Below are 15,149 nucleotides of genomic sequence, written 5' to 3'. Positions count from 1 at the left end.
TGAAAGTTGGCAGTGTTAATTTCACTTATACAGCCTAGTGTCAATACTAAAATTACTATACATTATACATAATAACAATAATAATACAGACTCGTTCGGGTCAGCCATGAAGCAGGACAGGTTCAGACTGCAGTGGACAATCAGCTCTGCAGGGAGGATCATCAGCACTGATTTGCCCTCCATCAAGGACCTGTACAGGCCCAGTGTTAGGAAAGGGCCAGAAAACATCTCTGCAGACCCTTCACATCGCAACTGCTTCCTTCAGGAGGCACTACAGAGCGCTGTTTACTAAAACCATCATGCTGATGAACACTGAGAAATAACCCACCGTTTTATCATTCAGATCATATAGCAGTGGCTTAGTTTTGCACTATTAAAATGAGCGTCTAAGATTATCCAGGGTTGCACTAGGTTCTCCCTACTTATATTTATCACTCATGCCCAGTTGTAATTTATTATAGTTTCTTAGGACTTTCAGTAACTTGTAAAGGAGCGAGAGGGTTTTTTTTTTTTTTGGTTTTTTTTACTGCCCTTTAACAAAAAAAACAAACAGCAAAGTGAACTGGAGTCAGACAAACTTGGCCAAACACAGATTCTAATATACAAACATGTCCAAGTCAATGTTTATCATGTCAGGACATATTTCATGTCACAAGTTACATTTATCATTCTCTGTAGGGCAAGGTGATCTTTCACCAGTCTTCACTTGTGTGTTCACGGGCTGATGGACTCTGCAGCCGATTTCACATCTTATAGTAAGCGTACACACCCACACACAGAGGTCACAGAGTACAAACTTTAGACAGATTTTTATTATAATCTAATAGTGAGAAATCAATACAGACAAAAAGGGTTCTGAGGTCAATGCATTACTACTACAGGTTGAACATGTGTATCTCATATTTATCATAGCAATGGAAATCAATGGAATTTAAGTAATGTCCCTACTGTCAGTAAAATAATAAAAAAGAAAAAAAATCAATCACGATGCTTAAGAAAAAAAAAAAGTTCTCCCATCTTAATTTCACAAATGGTTTCATCTGACCCCGAACAGAAAAGTGGAACCATGAGAAGGAAGAAAAGGTCCTTGTTTTCAGGCTTCAAGCACTCACATTTGTTTAGCCGTTGCTGCAGTTATGAGGCGCACTTCCACTAACACAAATACACTAAAATGCACATAATACATTAGAAGCTGCTGAATACACTAAGTTCTATTAACAGAAGACTCACCTTTACAATAAGCACCATGCACTAATGTAATGTGTTCAGGCTATGTATCTTTTTTTCAGAAGGGCAAAAATTCAGTTGTAGCAGTGTCACATAAAGAATCAGGCTGGACCTGCTTTTACATACTTGCTAAGTCATTTCAAAACTGCAGCTATACCACAGCATGTTACAAGACAATGAGAGATGGGAAACTGAGCCACTGTTTGGACTGGAGTGTGAATTAGGACCTGGAAGAAGATCAAAGCATAATGTGAATGTATCCAACCATTTAGACTTAAATGTTCTCATTACTGTGACCACCCACCCTCCCTCCCTCCCTCCCTCCCACATACAGAGTGCTGACTTTAGCTTCAAACAACAGCAATGAGATTCACTGTGTGACGTTTACATGGCACTTCGGCTAGCCTACCTGCTTACTGTAAATCAGCTCTGCCCTGACTGCATGGGACAAGCACTAGTATGTATACCGTGCCCGTTCCGCGCCGGGATCCCGCGGATTTTCATAGGTAGAACTTCTTGGGAGGGCGGTCACCGGAGAAAGGCGCGAACGCTCATAAGTATATCCATCTGCTTCGGCAGCAACTCTCCGAATCGGACTCCGGTCACGTGCGTAGTATGAAGAGACTGGGGCTGGTGGAGGAGGGAGGGGAGGGCGCTCGTATGGGTTGACATTAGAGGGAGGCAGACGCTCCCTCATTATAGCCGTGGAGGAGGACGCTGCTGGAGCAGGCAAAGGGACAGCGCGGCGTTCCTCGAAATAACTGCCTCCGTAAGAATTGGCCCTGTACTTCTCGTAGTAGTCCACAACCCCGTACGGATCTCTTTCCTCGTAAGGCGACCGTCGCACCGGGTAGGCTGGGAACGCGCCATACAGTGAGCCGTTGCCCCTGTATGCTGCCTCGCCGCCATACATCTGAGCCATGCTATGTTCAGCAGCAGCATTTACGCCATACCCCGGGTGTGGCCCATACCTCATTGCACCCTCATAGCCTGCACCTCTTCTGTACCCTGCCATGTTGCTGCTGTGACCGGAACCTCGGGAAAAACCGTGCACAGGAGCATAGCTGCCACCGTAATCTGGTTCGCCACTGAAGTCCGGATGATAACCCCTGCTGCGACCCCGCCCGCCAAATCTCGAGGCATCGTATCCATCAGACTTTGGCTCTGAACCGTGGTAGCCATTTTGGTCAAGAGGGCATTCTTTGGACCAGTGGCCTTCCTGCCCGCAACGATAACAACCCGATCTGTCTCCCATTCCCGGCGCAGTACGCAGGCGGCTAGTCGAAAGCTTCACGCTCATCAGTTTGCCTTAAAAAGAAAAGACTCAATAAGGATTTATAGCTGCATTCATATTTCCTGCCTGTATCAATCAGCTAAAAGGCTGCATTGTATTCCAACAGTAGCAAGAAGACATACCTAATAATTTGAGCACTAAAAATATGGTTATTAAAGCTGAAATCCGTAACTTGAAACGCTTCTTAAACCACTACTAAAACAAAAGGTAACTAATACGATGTGATCAGTGAGCGTCAATTTCAACTTGTACCCGTGTTGCGGAAGTTCACGTGGATCTCACCGGCGCAACCCGAGATTTATGATCCTGAGAATAAATGCGTGTCAAACACCACGTTCTACGAACAGGACTACATCACGTCCGTTTTCATCCTGCCCTTAATAGGACTATGCATTTGGTCCGATTTGTACGCTCTATGTACTTCAAATCGGAGATACTTGGAATAACCACAAAACAGGTGTCTACCTGACGAGTGAGTCATAAATTCCAGTCTGTGTCCCTTTAAGTCCACAACACAGGCGGATATTACCAAAGACATTACGGATACCAGCTTTAAAATTATGTTGGAATTGATTATTAAAACTTACCTTAGTTCTTTTTCTTTTTACTTACCTGCATTTGAGCAATAATTTGCCCATCAACACAACAACAGAATTAAACAATATTGATACTACATCTTTAATCTGACTTTAATTAAATCATCAAGCCCAGCCCAAGAGTTCACCTTTAAAAGCTGTGTTGTCTAACTGATTAATGGCTTCCATGGCATCCTCCATTCTCTCCATGTGAACAAAAGCATAGTTTTTTACTATGTCACACTCCAACACAGTGCCAAACTCTTCAAACTTGGCCCTCAGCTCCTGGTTGGTACAGGCAATGTTGCCAACGTGCAGTTTGGTGGATCCCCTTGACTTGCCACGACTTAATTCCACATTCATAGGCTGGCCATTCAGCTCATACTGGTGGAGGTTGCGGATGGCTTCTTCTGCCTCCGTTTTGTCATCCATGTGGACAAAGCCAAAGTTCTTGACAATTGAGCATTCTGCAATCTTGCCATACTGGGAGAAGAGAGAGCGAAGTTCATCTGATGTGGTGTCTGGGGACAAGTTCCCTATGAATATTTTCACCATTGTGCAGGGTCCACGTCACTAAAGGAAGAGAGGAACTTCAGCATTAGTAGCGTCATGACTGCGATGACTGAATTGAAACTTTTACCAGTTCATTTAACAAAATGCTATTCAGTTCAATTTTGTTAATATAGCGCCAAATCACAACAGTAGCCTCAAGGTACTTTAGGTTGTGGGAGAGAGAGTTTCAGTTTCAGGAGTGATGCTGAGCAATCACTACTCAAACTTTATGGACTTTTTTCCATTGAAAAGACTTCCTGCAGCATGTTTAAGTGAGGACCTGCTAGTTAATGATATAAAGCCGTTTAACGGGTCCTTATAAAGTCTCCACATAATGTAATGGGGGCAACAGTCGGCACAGAATAAAATGGCAGCATTACTAACAAAGCCAGCATTCTGACATGGGGTTATCTGTAATCAAATACTGCCAATCAGCTTGTATGGGCCCGGAACGGTAACTGGAGAATAACATAATAGACGCGCTCTTTGGGCAAAAGTTTAAGAGCAACAATGAAAGTTTGACGAAGGAGCTGACCAACGGACAAAGCTGCAGCGGACTGGATTCAGCGGAACCATTTCTATCTTTAGTTGAGTTTACAAAGAGCCAGCGTGGTGTGCAGAGTCCAAAGGAAAAGCGCGAACGAGCCATTAGCAGGCACAGCAGTGCCCGCGCGGCGCTTAACCAGTCACTGAGCACGCAGACGAAAAAAGTCGTTAGCTGCACCGCTAAATAACATTACAGCAGTTTATCTGATTACACTGTGCATCAAAACCGTGACAGAAAACACTTACATTACCGCACCACACTATGCCTGCTTTGGTCAGCTACTCTTACATAACGTCACAACAGTCAGGCTGCGGCCTTCACTACAAGAGTCGCGAGTCTGTAGCTTGGATGTTGGATTAGCAGATCTCTTTTACAGCAAACACTTCTGGAGCAGCTGAAACTGTGGTGCACTGGATCATTTTCGCAACCGATTTTTGTTCCTCGCAATTACGAGGTAATACGATTCATACCTGTTAGAAGTCGCACTCCTCGTCTTCTCCCTCGGAGAATGAAATGGCGGCTAGCGCGTTGGCAGGGAAATACATACAGCTAACCCCGCTAGCGCTTTTTGGGAGGGACTAGCTAGCACCGAAAGCTAAGCCATGGCGTCTCCACACACAGAGCAAAGGAAACCAAGGCGGGAGAATAGGCAAGATGGAGGATATACTTCGTGACTTCACTACGTGTAAAATAGTTTTTTCTAAACATGTATTATCAGTACTTGAACAGTGACATTTAAGAAATCCGACTTGCTTTGGAAGATTAGCACCTAATCACGCTGATCAAAAGTGAAAATGGTTCTTTCATACAGTCGCTGGATGATCACATCTTTGGGTCTTTGATTGCATTCATGCGGGGAGACAGCCCACTCAAAGCTGGATCTGTAGCCTGGAGGTCCCATCTCCCACCTTTGTTCACGGAGCAATGTTTTCAAGTTAACTGGACTACCACAGACATATTAGTATCAGTGTGTTTCGTCCAATATGTTCTGATACGAAAACCTTATTGATAACAACGTAGAGAAAGAGGGGTGCTATTTAGTTCTGGTCCATCCCCGTTTGGGCACAGTGGTTCCTCCTGTATACTCTACCATCCGCAGCAGAAAACACACATGACTCAAACCGTGGCTCAGCACATAAGGCTGTGTTTTGGTTTGTCAAATTAATTTTTATTTCTCCAGACTTGTCCCAGTGACTTCTCTCTCATTTTTAAATGGAATTCAAATGTACGGTGCTCAATTTTAACACAATGAAGAAAAAGGGGTTAGTATTTTTTTCTCCCTAAAAACTGCACTGAAAAGTTGAATTCAACTGTGGCTCTACATCAATGAAGAGCTTTAACCAAACAAAAACAAACAGAATTTCAAAGAAATATATATTTTAAATAGGTGAAGATTGGCTTTTCATGGAGAAATATTTTTTTTTCAAAGACATTGTCTTAAACATAATCTTGAGCCCCTATTTGGACAAATAACTGGATTTTATTTTCTGATATCCATCTCTCACTAAGCCTTGAATTGGAGCATTTTCAGAGCAAAATATTGAATCACCTTGCACATAAAGCCACACCACTGCGTTCTTCATACTCAAGTAAAAAACTGAAAAGAGCATCACCAAAATAATTTTGGCTTTATTAAAAATCATTAACTTCAGATTTTTTTGAAGGTATATTGGTATTTTTTCAGCTAGTATGAAAAATACAAACTTCAAATCCACTCATAAGCAAAACAAGGAAAGGCACCTTCAACAGTACACAGGAAGTGCCTCACAGCTTCCACAGCTCTGCTCCGCCCCCCCACAGACTTGTTTCTACTCAGTGTTACATGGATACAATAGACCCCTCACACATCGTGGCTTATTTCTGTTGTTGGCTACAGGCAGTCAGCACCACTATCACTGGGAAGAAAACCGTTTCTCAGTTGCACGATCCATATCAGCTAGCAGTCTCACTTTGGTGTCACTTAGTTGAGGAATTTTAGACCAGCAGACACCTCAATTATTAGAAAATGAACAAATAGCAGAACCCACAGACACATTTAAATGAGAAAAAGCTGGAATGTTTAGAATCTCCAGGCTTAACTTTGGTTTAAACTCAAAGTATCACTCTGTAAATGCTAACTGAATGCCAGACTGCACGCACATCCATTTCCCTGCTGCTGCCTTTAGCCTTTTAATCCACTACAGAGGGAAACACTACATCATTCGATTCCACACTTCTGGCTTTACCTGTGATAAAATGCACATTGAGAGTTACCGCGCGCTGCAGCAATGATGATCATTTGTAACACTTTTTTCTCTTGGGCAAGATCCAATTCTTCTGTGCAACAGGTAACCTATGCCATTAGGTGGAATGAGTTAAGCTTCATGTAATCTTAAAAAAAAAAAAAACATGTATTAACTGAACAAGAATATGTCTAAATGACAAAGAAAGACCAAAAATTATTATTTGCCGATTTGAACAATTTGCAACAAATGATCAGAGACATGTAAAGAAAGAAAGACTTGGCTAAAACCCGAGCTGAAAACCTGCAGAGTAAGAAAAATGTCAGTGTGACATTTGCTAATCGCCCCTTCAGAAAACAAGCTAGGGGAACATGGCTGAAAAGGATGAGTCATCTGCAGGCCATGGGCATCTCAGATGCCTAGAAGATACGGACACCATTTTCCAAACAGAGTCTCCATTTCCCTATTCTTTGCCGTACATCAACGCAGACTGAAGGAATCACACTTGAAGTGACGGCAAAGGAAAAGTCTTGCAGTTCACAGACAGACCTAGAAAGAGAGCACAGCATTCCTGAGAAACAGGCTGACACTTACAACTTTAAAAGATTCAGCACATTAAAAACAGTCCAAGTTTGGACAAACACAGAACTGCGTCAGTGCCCGCTGACTGCTAATGTCTTAAAGTAACGTTATGGACTGTGGTGCTCACCTGGCTTTAGTAAGGCGCATAACGTGATGCATAATGACCCTTGGGTCGCGCAGCTGTGTATGAGCTCCTGGAGGCAGAGCCGGGCGACAGCTGTGTTCGCTCATAGGCAAAGCCGGCCGATGGGACAGCTGCTCGTCTGGTCGGGGTGTGCTCACCTGTGTAGCATGCAGCAGGCGCTTGAGGCGGAGGCAGGGCCTGACGCTCAAAGGGATCTAGACTGGATGAGAGCTTTGAGATGGAGGAAGGTGGGGGAGGGGGAAGGTAGGACATGCGCCGATCCTCGAAATAGCTTGAACCAAAAGGACGAGCTCTGTACTTCTCATAATAGTCGACGCTGCTATAGAGATGGTCACGATCAAAGGCTGGTGACCTATCAGCATAGGAGCCTGGTGCTCTGCTGCCGTACCGATCCCCAGTTCAGAGGCGTAGCCGCTAAGCCTGTGGGGAGGAGGTGGAGGCAACCCACCTACGTAACTAGCCTGACTATACGCAGGGCCACCCATGTAATCAGCTGCTGCAGGTGAGGCCATCCCGTAGCTGCCATAACTTGGGGGATCGTGTGGCGGGGCCCAGGCGCCGTGGCCTCTCATGCTGTCACTGTAGCTACCGTTCCGACCAACTGGACAGTCTTTCGACCAGTGGCCGTGTTTCCCGCAGACAAAGCAGCCCGTATGATTTCCCATTCCCGGGGCAGTGCGAAGCCGACTGGTGGATAGCTGTACGCTCATCAGCTTGCCTTGTAAGGAAAGAGAAGACACGCATGAGACCGTGGCGACTCTGACACGAAAAGCTTCTTAACGACCATAAAACACGTTAAAGGCATTTGAGCGTCAATGACTGAGCGAAGCGAAAAAACGTGCAGCACAATGTGCAGATGACTGAATGACAGTGCAGTGCCCATTCATCAAGTACACTGCCACTGGTTTTACAAAAAAACCTTCCAAACTTGATCATTTTCAGTCAACTGGTCAGTTATAGCAACGGTTATCCATACTCTATGTGGAAATACATCAGCAAGAAGACTTTACTTATCCCTACGGCGGAAAAATAGAATCCAAAACCGTATGTACAGAGAGCAAAGACAACTAGCACTCCCCTGCCCGAGCGTTCACCTTTGAAGGCTGTGTTGTCCAGGTTACTGATGGCTTCCATTGCATCCTCGACTCGCTCCATGTGAACAAAGGCATAGTCCTTAACAATGTCACACTCCACCACTGGGCCAAACTCTTCAAACCTGGCCCTCAAAAACTTCACTAGTGACCCCTTCCCCGAGGTTGCTGACATGCAGTTTGGTGGTGGACTTAGGCCTCCCTTTGCTCATTTCCACATTCATGCGCCAGCCGTGCAGCTGGTGCTGATGGAGGTTTTTGATGGCCTCCTCTGCCTCGCTCATGTTGCTCATGTGTACAAAGCCGTAGTTTTTTGACAATGTCACATTCTGTGACTTTGCCGTACTTCTCGAAGAGTTCCCGTAGCTCCTCTGCTGTGGCATTGCAGGCAAGGTTGCCAATAAAAATTTTCACCATGATGAATTCTGTGTATCCTAGAAGATCAAGAAATATGTCTGTTAGGAACACATTCCATACTTATTGATCTAAAAGGATGTGAGGGCCATTGCCCATTTCTGTTTGCTAACAATGTCATGAAATTGCTACCTTATACAAATAAATAAAAACTAAATCTAAAAGCAGTTGTACAGCTAATACAAAGGCCTTCGCAAACATTAACAAGGCAGGGCATGTTTGCTTAAACTCTTGAATGTGTTCACACCAAACATCAATGAGGACAGGCCAAAATCAAGTCACATAAAAGGAGAGAATCATTCACTCAGTCACTCAGCTTTCACCAGCTTCTTTTATTAGACCGCAGAAGATTCAACGTGTGGACTGTCTGTGGTGGTCTAATGATGTCCGTGTCAGACACTGGCAGGATAGTTTCTCATCTGTACTCATCACAGGTGATCTAACATGTGTGACTACTCGAGTAGTCAAGTGTACACACAGTGACTACACAATTCATTTAAACTGTATCTACATGTTGCTGCTGCAAAATGATCCGGGCTGTGACAGGAGCTGCTTTGGGGCTGGGTGACATAAACAGACATTTGCTGAGCTGCTGTGCTAACTTGTGTGTCTGTATGCTGTATTTGTAAAAGTACCACCTTCATATCACACACTGCCTTCATTTGTCAGTGTAGACATGTCAACACCAGTTTTGCACTCGTAAAGTAGCTAGCTTGTTAGCACTAATGTTTATGTTACATTAATGACATGATAACGAACCCTAACGCCACAGGTGCGTGTTGCTCCTAATTTTTAAAATATGTAAACACCGTTTAGTTTGCAACTCTTCACCATTTATCCACTGTTGTTTATAATCTTTGACTGTAATACGTCCAGGAAGCTAATGCTCGCTAGCCGTAGACTCACTCACTTTGGCCTGTTAATTCAGCGCACCGCTTTCTTCTTTAATAAACACCACAACGTAAGTTTTACATCGCACACATAAAGATTCGTGTCACGTCTCCACACCAAAATCCCCAGCTCACCTATAAAGAGACGTAGGCCTCGATACCAATGAATGAACAATAAAATGACGCCACTGTACCGTCCGCGTTCTCTTCTTCTCCTGTTGCTTTGATTGGTAGTTAGCAAACCAGCCTGGAGCCGTTCGCCCTCTACTGGCCTGGAGTGCGAACAAGTCAGTCGGCGCCAAAAGTGAGCTCGTTGACCACAGCATATTTTTTTACCATTATAAAAAAAGGACATTAGACATAAAAATTACTTAACCCCCCCCCCCCCCAAAAACCCAAAACACAAGCAATCACTTCAATCTGCCATGTTGTTGTTGTTGTTGTTGTTTTTTTGTTTTTTTTTACAAAGACAGAGCAGCCAGCAGAGCAAAGGGAAGCTGCAAAATGAAAATCAAACATGGAGATAAAGGAAAGATGGGAGCAGGAAGGCCCTTGAGTTTTTCAACTTATTTAACATTGCTGTACTATTGTTATTTAATAAGACGTTCTTATACAAAGGGTTTCTGTGTGCAAAAAAAGAAAAAAAAGAAATGAGCTGCACTTTTGTGGCTTGCACACTGGGAGGCTCCAGTAAAGGTTTTGAACCAGGAACCATCTACTTGTGAGGCAATAGTGCTAACCACTGCAGCTCTACTCTGCCCACAAGGGTTGACTCTGACTTATACATCAAGATCAGAATCACCCTTTATCCTTTTCCCACTGTAAATGCCAGCCACACCAATGGCTGGCATTTATCAGCAGTTGGACTATTTTGCACAGTGTAAGTCTGTGAGTGTGTGTTCTAAAATGGCCAAATATGACTGCGGTCAAGTGAACCCTCACTTACGAAGTCACAGTCAAGCTAGCCGCACCGCCAGCCGCACCTACAATGTTGTTGCACTATTCTTACGCGAGTTACGGTACGGGTGCCGACTGGCTTAGAAATACGACTCTGTATCCTGTGATTGTTATTTTACTGCTCAATCCACTTTAACTTTAGAAATATCAGATATATGATAGAGAGAGATAATTGTTACACTACAAATGTTAAATTCTGTAAGAGCTGACAATATATTTCCAAAGAATTGTCTTCTCACCCTCATCTTACCCCAACTAAATAAAATTGTTGTACTGTATTTTTGATCTTCTTTTTTATTCCAATTTGGAAAGATTTTCTGAAGGTGATGAACATATTTCACTGGATTCAGACTCTGGGAGACCCCCACTCTTCCTCCTCTGCCTTACAGCCCAAAGTACAGAACGATTTCAGAGAAAAGAAAAGAAATAGTAAACTATTCCCAAATTTCTGTACTGTACTTTGAATATTCTCATCTTTGAGCTCAGATTACAGGAAAACTGTAAGAAGTGACACAGATATTTCACTGGATTCTGACTCTAGGCCATCTCCACTCTTCACCCTGTGATCCACATCCAAAATTACTGTACGGTTTTCCAGAAAATCAACAGTAAACTTTACCCAATTTACTCTACTGTACTCTATATATTCTCATCTTTGAGCTCAGATTACAGGAAAACTGTCAGAGGTGACACAGTTATCTCACTGGATTCTGACTCTGGGTGACCCCCACTCTTCACCATGTGATCCACACCCCAAATTACTGTACGGTTTTCTGATAAAATTATAACCTAATCCATTACTGAACAAAATGAGTTCATTCAAGTATTTGCTTAACAACAAGAAATATATTTCCACACAAAATTTTAATTTTCAAAACATCATTATTATGAAAATATTTTCACACACCACCTCAAGTAGCAACTTTAGCTTTAGACATTATTTATACAGCGCTTAATCACAACAATAGTCACTTCAAGGCACTTTACATAATAAGTTAAACCTTACAATAATACATACAGAGAAACACCCAACAATCATGTGACCCCCTATGAGCAAGCACTTTGGCGACAGTGGGAAGGAAAAACTCCCTTTTAACATGAAGAAACCTCCAGCAGAACCAGGCTCAGGGAGGGGCGGGGCCATTTGCCGCGACCGGTCGGGGTGAGAAATTACATTTCTCATATTACTGATTTCTCAGATTACTATTATACAGTTTTGATATATTATTATTCATTATCTGTCATCACACAAATCAACCCAAAAAATCAAAAAGGAAATACTTAAAATACGTGCTCAAAGCAAGAATGTTATACATATTGTGTTTTACACATGTGTTCCTCAAAACACCAATAATAACTATAAGCAGATTATTCTAGTAGCTTTCACTGCATGTGGAATTAGGTTACACAAAGCACACACTTCCACTCTGTCTTCTGAGCACTGCTGAGCTGTTCATTTGTCATGTCCAGGCATTCAGAATGGAACCAGCAGTTGCAGTTATCACACTGAAGCTGTAAACAAATAACATATGAGCTTTCATAAACACATGAAGTAAATAATTCTATGATTTAATAAATTACAATCCTTAACAACACAGAGTCAAATACTTTGTTGTAGATAACATAAAACTATTTTTTAAAAACACTATACCCAGTCAGTGATGGAGGGTCCTGGATTGGGTGGTTTTGCTGTTGCACACATGGCACAGTTGGTGTCACTGTGAAATACTAAAACATCTGTTGTGATGCTCTGGATGTTTCTAAACCCCACAAATTCAGCCTCAATTTTCAAACCAATTTTCCTGCTGTCACTTTAACACGTCCAGCCTTCACCTCTCACCGGTCCTCGTCCCCTCTTCTCTCAACTTCCTGTGTGGCCTCCCAAATCAAACACAGGCCCAAATCAGCTGTTTCTTCTTCTCTCTTCATCCTCTCTTCCTCTTTTCAGTCTTTTCTTGGCGCTTAACTCCCAGCATGGCAAATATGAGACTCAGACAGTCCCATCCAGTGGTTTCACACAGTCATGTCACTGGTACACTTTCCAGCTTGTAATTCAGAGCGCATGTTTCCATCAACATACATGCTGCTGGACCCTTCAGTGTCTTTTTGCCTGCTGTGAATTCTTCAAGTCCACGGTGTTGTTCTGTCTGTCTTCTGTCTTCATCAGGAGATTAACTGTCCTTTAAGCTTCTTCTCAGGATAAGGACAGGATGAGAGGTGAAGCTGTGAAATTTTAAACCAAAGCCTGTTTTCGTCCCAATTCTGTTAATCTATCATTTTTCTGCTGTATTCTTCCAGGAGGTTGAGCAAGTCCATGGGCATCTGTATTAACACACTAAGACATTTATTTAATATCATTTTCATTACTATTACTTTGCACTTTCATTCTCTAATTCCTCTGTTTTCATTTTAAAACGTCTCTCACAAGCTCACATGCTATATTCAGACTTCCTGCTTCACTTCCTGCCAGACACACACACACCCACACACACACTCTTCACTTTACTGGATTTTCATCCGTTTCTAATCGAGCTCTTATTTTATGTTCACACTCTATATACCCTCTGTAACTCTACTAATTTTAATATAAAAAGAATGCACCCTCAGCACACACACACACACACACACATATACTAAGCTCTTTGACCGCGCATCCACGATCAGGAGTCGTTGCCACACGCTGAACACTGAGCTCCTAGGAGTCCAACCCCAGTCCTAGATCAATTTAAATACGTTTAGAAGCACCACTGTGGACTGTAATCGCCAGTTTATTTATCTGATGCTCGGGTCCAACCCTATAATCAATTTGGGAATTAAATCCCTTAACCGAATGTCCTAATCTAATCTCTTTTCTTGGCTGACGTAACACAATTGACACGCCCCTAACACATCAACTTTAAGCACACGTCACATCAACTTTAAAATTCACCCCAGCATTAACAACAATAAGTTTTCATCAAATATTCCCCAGACTTTACTTTTTATTTATCACAAATTACCCAAAATCACCATGGACATGTCACCCGAAATCTACTTAACAGATTTTATAATTTACTTTAATTTCACCACTACTGAGCCAATTTAATTGTGAAGATCATCAGCTCGGCGAACAGATAATTTAGAATTCATCCAATGTGCACAATTGGCTTTTTTCTTTGAACAGGCTGTGCCTACCTTTAAATCTTTTTAGACCGGTCTCCTGTTCGCCTCATATCAGATCCCACCTTAAGCCGAATTTGTCCTCTCAGCCGCAAAAGAATCCGGGTCACTGGCACCAATTATTAAATTCTGTTCTTTTGAATTCTTTTGGCGACAGAGAAAGACTTCCGACTCAGAGTGGTCAAAGCTCAAAAAATGATCTTTATTTTTACATTTCCAGAAACGGAGACCTGCAGCCACGAGCACGTACCCCAGTTCTAAAAGCATTGCCAGGCAAAATACGCATACATAGTTCTACTATAGGTCACACACAGACACACACAGTTTCCATCAAAACAACTCCGTCTGCTCTGACTAATGTGTGTGTGTGTTACTTAGTTCCGCTTTTTCTGTCTGGTTTCATGTATTTTATTAATATGCCTCTGCAGCTCTGCACTAAACTTCCTGTTTTTTAACTTCCCCTTACTAAAGCCTCTGTTGCTAGGCGACCTGTCACCCTCTGACCTAGTTTTTTCTCACATCTGGGCTCGGTTTATAAAGACCTCTCTTATTAAAATACATAAAGCCATCTAATCAGAAAATAAGCACTAAGAATATATATTTATGTTGTAACATTGTTTAAGTTAATGAACAATTGTGTTGAAAACTGAGATTACAATATCAATCAAGATAATTATAATTATGGTTTTTGCTGTAATTAAACAGTCATGCGGAAATGTGGCAACCACAGAACTTTAGAGGCCTTTTGGTCAATTATGTGTGGACTGTTTCTTTAGTCTCACACACAAATTGTTCTCAGTGTCTATGAGACTGATGAAATATCCATGTGTGCTGAAAGAAACTGTGCTGGTCTGACCCCCTCAACCGAGGTATTGTGGGTAATGAAAGAGCAGATAGGTTGGCTAAAGCAGCTGTTAAAACAGTAGACATAGATGTGCAGATATTGTTGAAATCTGAGGGAAAAGAATAGTTTGGACACAAAGTAAGAATTTCTGGAGAATGGCATGGGATAATGGAACAAAAGGGAGACATGGGGTACAAAACACAACAGAAGTTAAGAGGAGTCGTGGGTTAAATAGGCAGCAGGAGAATACAAACAGGTCATTGCTTTCTAAATGGTTCTCTTTTTATGATGGGGAAACATCCGACTGGGTTATGTGATGGTGTAATGCTATGGAGACGGTTGAACATGTGGTTATTAGTTGCAGGAAGTATAGAAGTCAAAGAGTGTTGAGGGTGGGAACTGGTGGTGAAATGAAACTTACGTTTGAAAAAGTGGTTAATCAGTTAAGTCATGATGAGGTGAAAGGAGCGGTTTTTCGTTTTTGAGAAATACTGATCTCATCAAGAGGATCTGAGGATCTGGAAGAGAAGTAAGAGTAAAAGCCAGGAGATGGCAGTAGTTCAACATCTTTGGATGCAAGCTGCTGTTAAAAATGACAGAAGAAGAAGTTTGCTTGATCGTTCCTCAGCTCGTCTGTGTGAAGCTGAGTG

The 15,149-nt window shown here is 42.4% G+C and overlaps 2 protein-coding genes and 1 long non-coding RNA gene across 5 annotated transcripts; all 3 read right to left on the bottom strand.

Moving 5' to 3' along the window:
- Window positions 1-790: 790 nt before the first annotated feature.
- rbm4.1 (RNA binding motif protein 4.1) lies at window positions 791-5,261 on the bottom strand. 3 transcript variants are annotated; one of them, XM_005465382.4, is made up of 4 exons: window positions 4,666-5,253; window positions 3,246-3,669; window positions 1,637-2,535; window positions 791-1,454 (listed from the first exon to the last, which is right to left on the bottom strand). In XM_005465382.4, the coding sequence occupies exons 2-3, from the start codon at window positions 3,649-3,651 to the stop codon at window positions 1,682-1,684; spliced, it is 1,260 nt and encodes a 419-aa protein (XP_005465439.1). In that variant the 5' UTR covers window positions 3,652-3,669; window positions 4,666-5,253; the 3' UTR covers window positions 791-1,454; window positions 1,637-1,681. The 3 variants fall into 3 exon arrangements, with proteins under 3 accessions (XP_005465439.1, XP_005465442.1, XP_005465440.1); XM_005465385.4 differs by lacking the exon at window positions 1,637-2,535 and having other exon boundaries at window positions 4,666-5,261; XM_005465383.4 differs by lacking the exon at window positions 4,666-5,253 and adding an exon at window positions 4,441-4,625 and having other exon boundaries at window positions 791-2,535.
- Window positions 5,262-5,673: 412 nt separating this feature from the next.
- LOC100708853 (RNA-binding protein 4.1) lies at window positions 5,674-9,779 on the bottom strand. Its single transcript, XM_025899431.1, is given in 6 exon segments — window positions 5,674-6,966; window positions 7,127-7,862; window positions 8,239-8,371; window positions 8,373-8,549; window positions 8,551-8,669; window positions 9,675-9,779. Coding segments are annotated over 4 exon segments (936 nt in total). The 5' UTR covers window positions 8,653-8,669; window positions 9,675-9,779; the 3' UTR covers window positions 5,674-6,966; window positions 7,127-7,338.
- A 1,543-nt stretch (window positions 9,780-11,322) lies between these two features.
- LOC112842622 (uncharacterized) lies at window positions 11,323-14,173 on the bottom strand. The gene is made up of 2 exons (XR_003214482.1): window positions 12,148-14,173; window positions 11,323-12,008 (listed from the first exon to the last, which is right to left on the bottom strand). It is a non-coding gene; the product is annotated as an uncharacterized LOC112842622 (long non-coding RNA).
- Between the last annotated feature and the right edge of the window lie 976 nt (window positions 14,174-15,149).

This window comes from Oreochromis niloticus, linkage group LG3 (assembly GCF_001858045.2).
Source record: "Oreochromis niloticus isolate F11D_XX linkage group LG3, O_niloticus_UMD_NMBU, whole genome shotgun sequence".
Taxonomy (NCBI): domain Eukaryota; kingdom Metazoa; phylum Chordata; class Actinopteri; order Cichliformes; family Cichlidae; genus Oreochromis; species Oreochromis niloticus.
The sequence above is the reverse complement of the archived record's forward strand: the minus strand, read 5'-3'. Positions and strand labels throughout refer to the sequence as shown.

Bases quoted from the DNA above. Each gene is read 5' to 3' on its own strand.
- rbm4.1 (XM_005465382.4), bottom strand. From the start codon at position 3,651: ATGGTGAAAATATTCATAGGGAACTTGTCCCCAGACACCACATCAGAT. The intron at 2,536-3,245 runs GTGAACTCTTGG...TTTCTTTTTAAG, and splicing joins AGACAACACAGCTTTTAAAG to GCAAACTGATGAGCGTGAAG.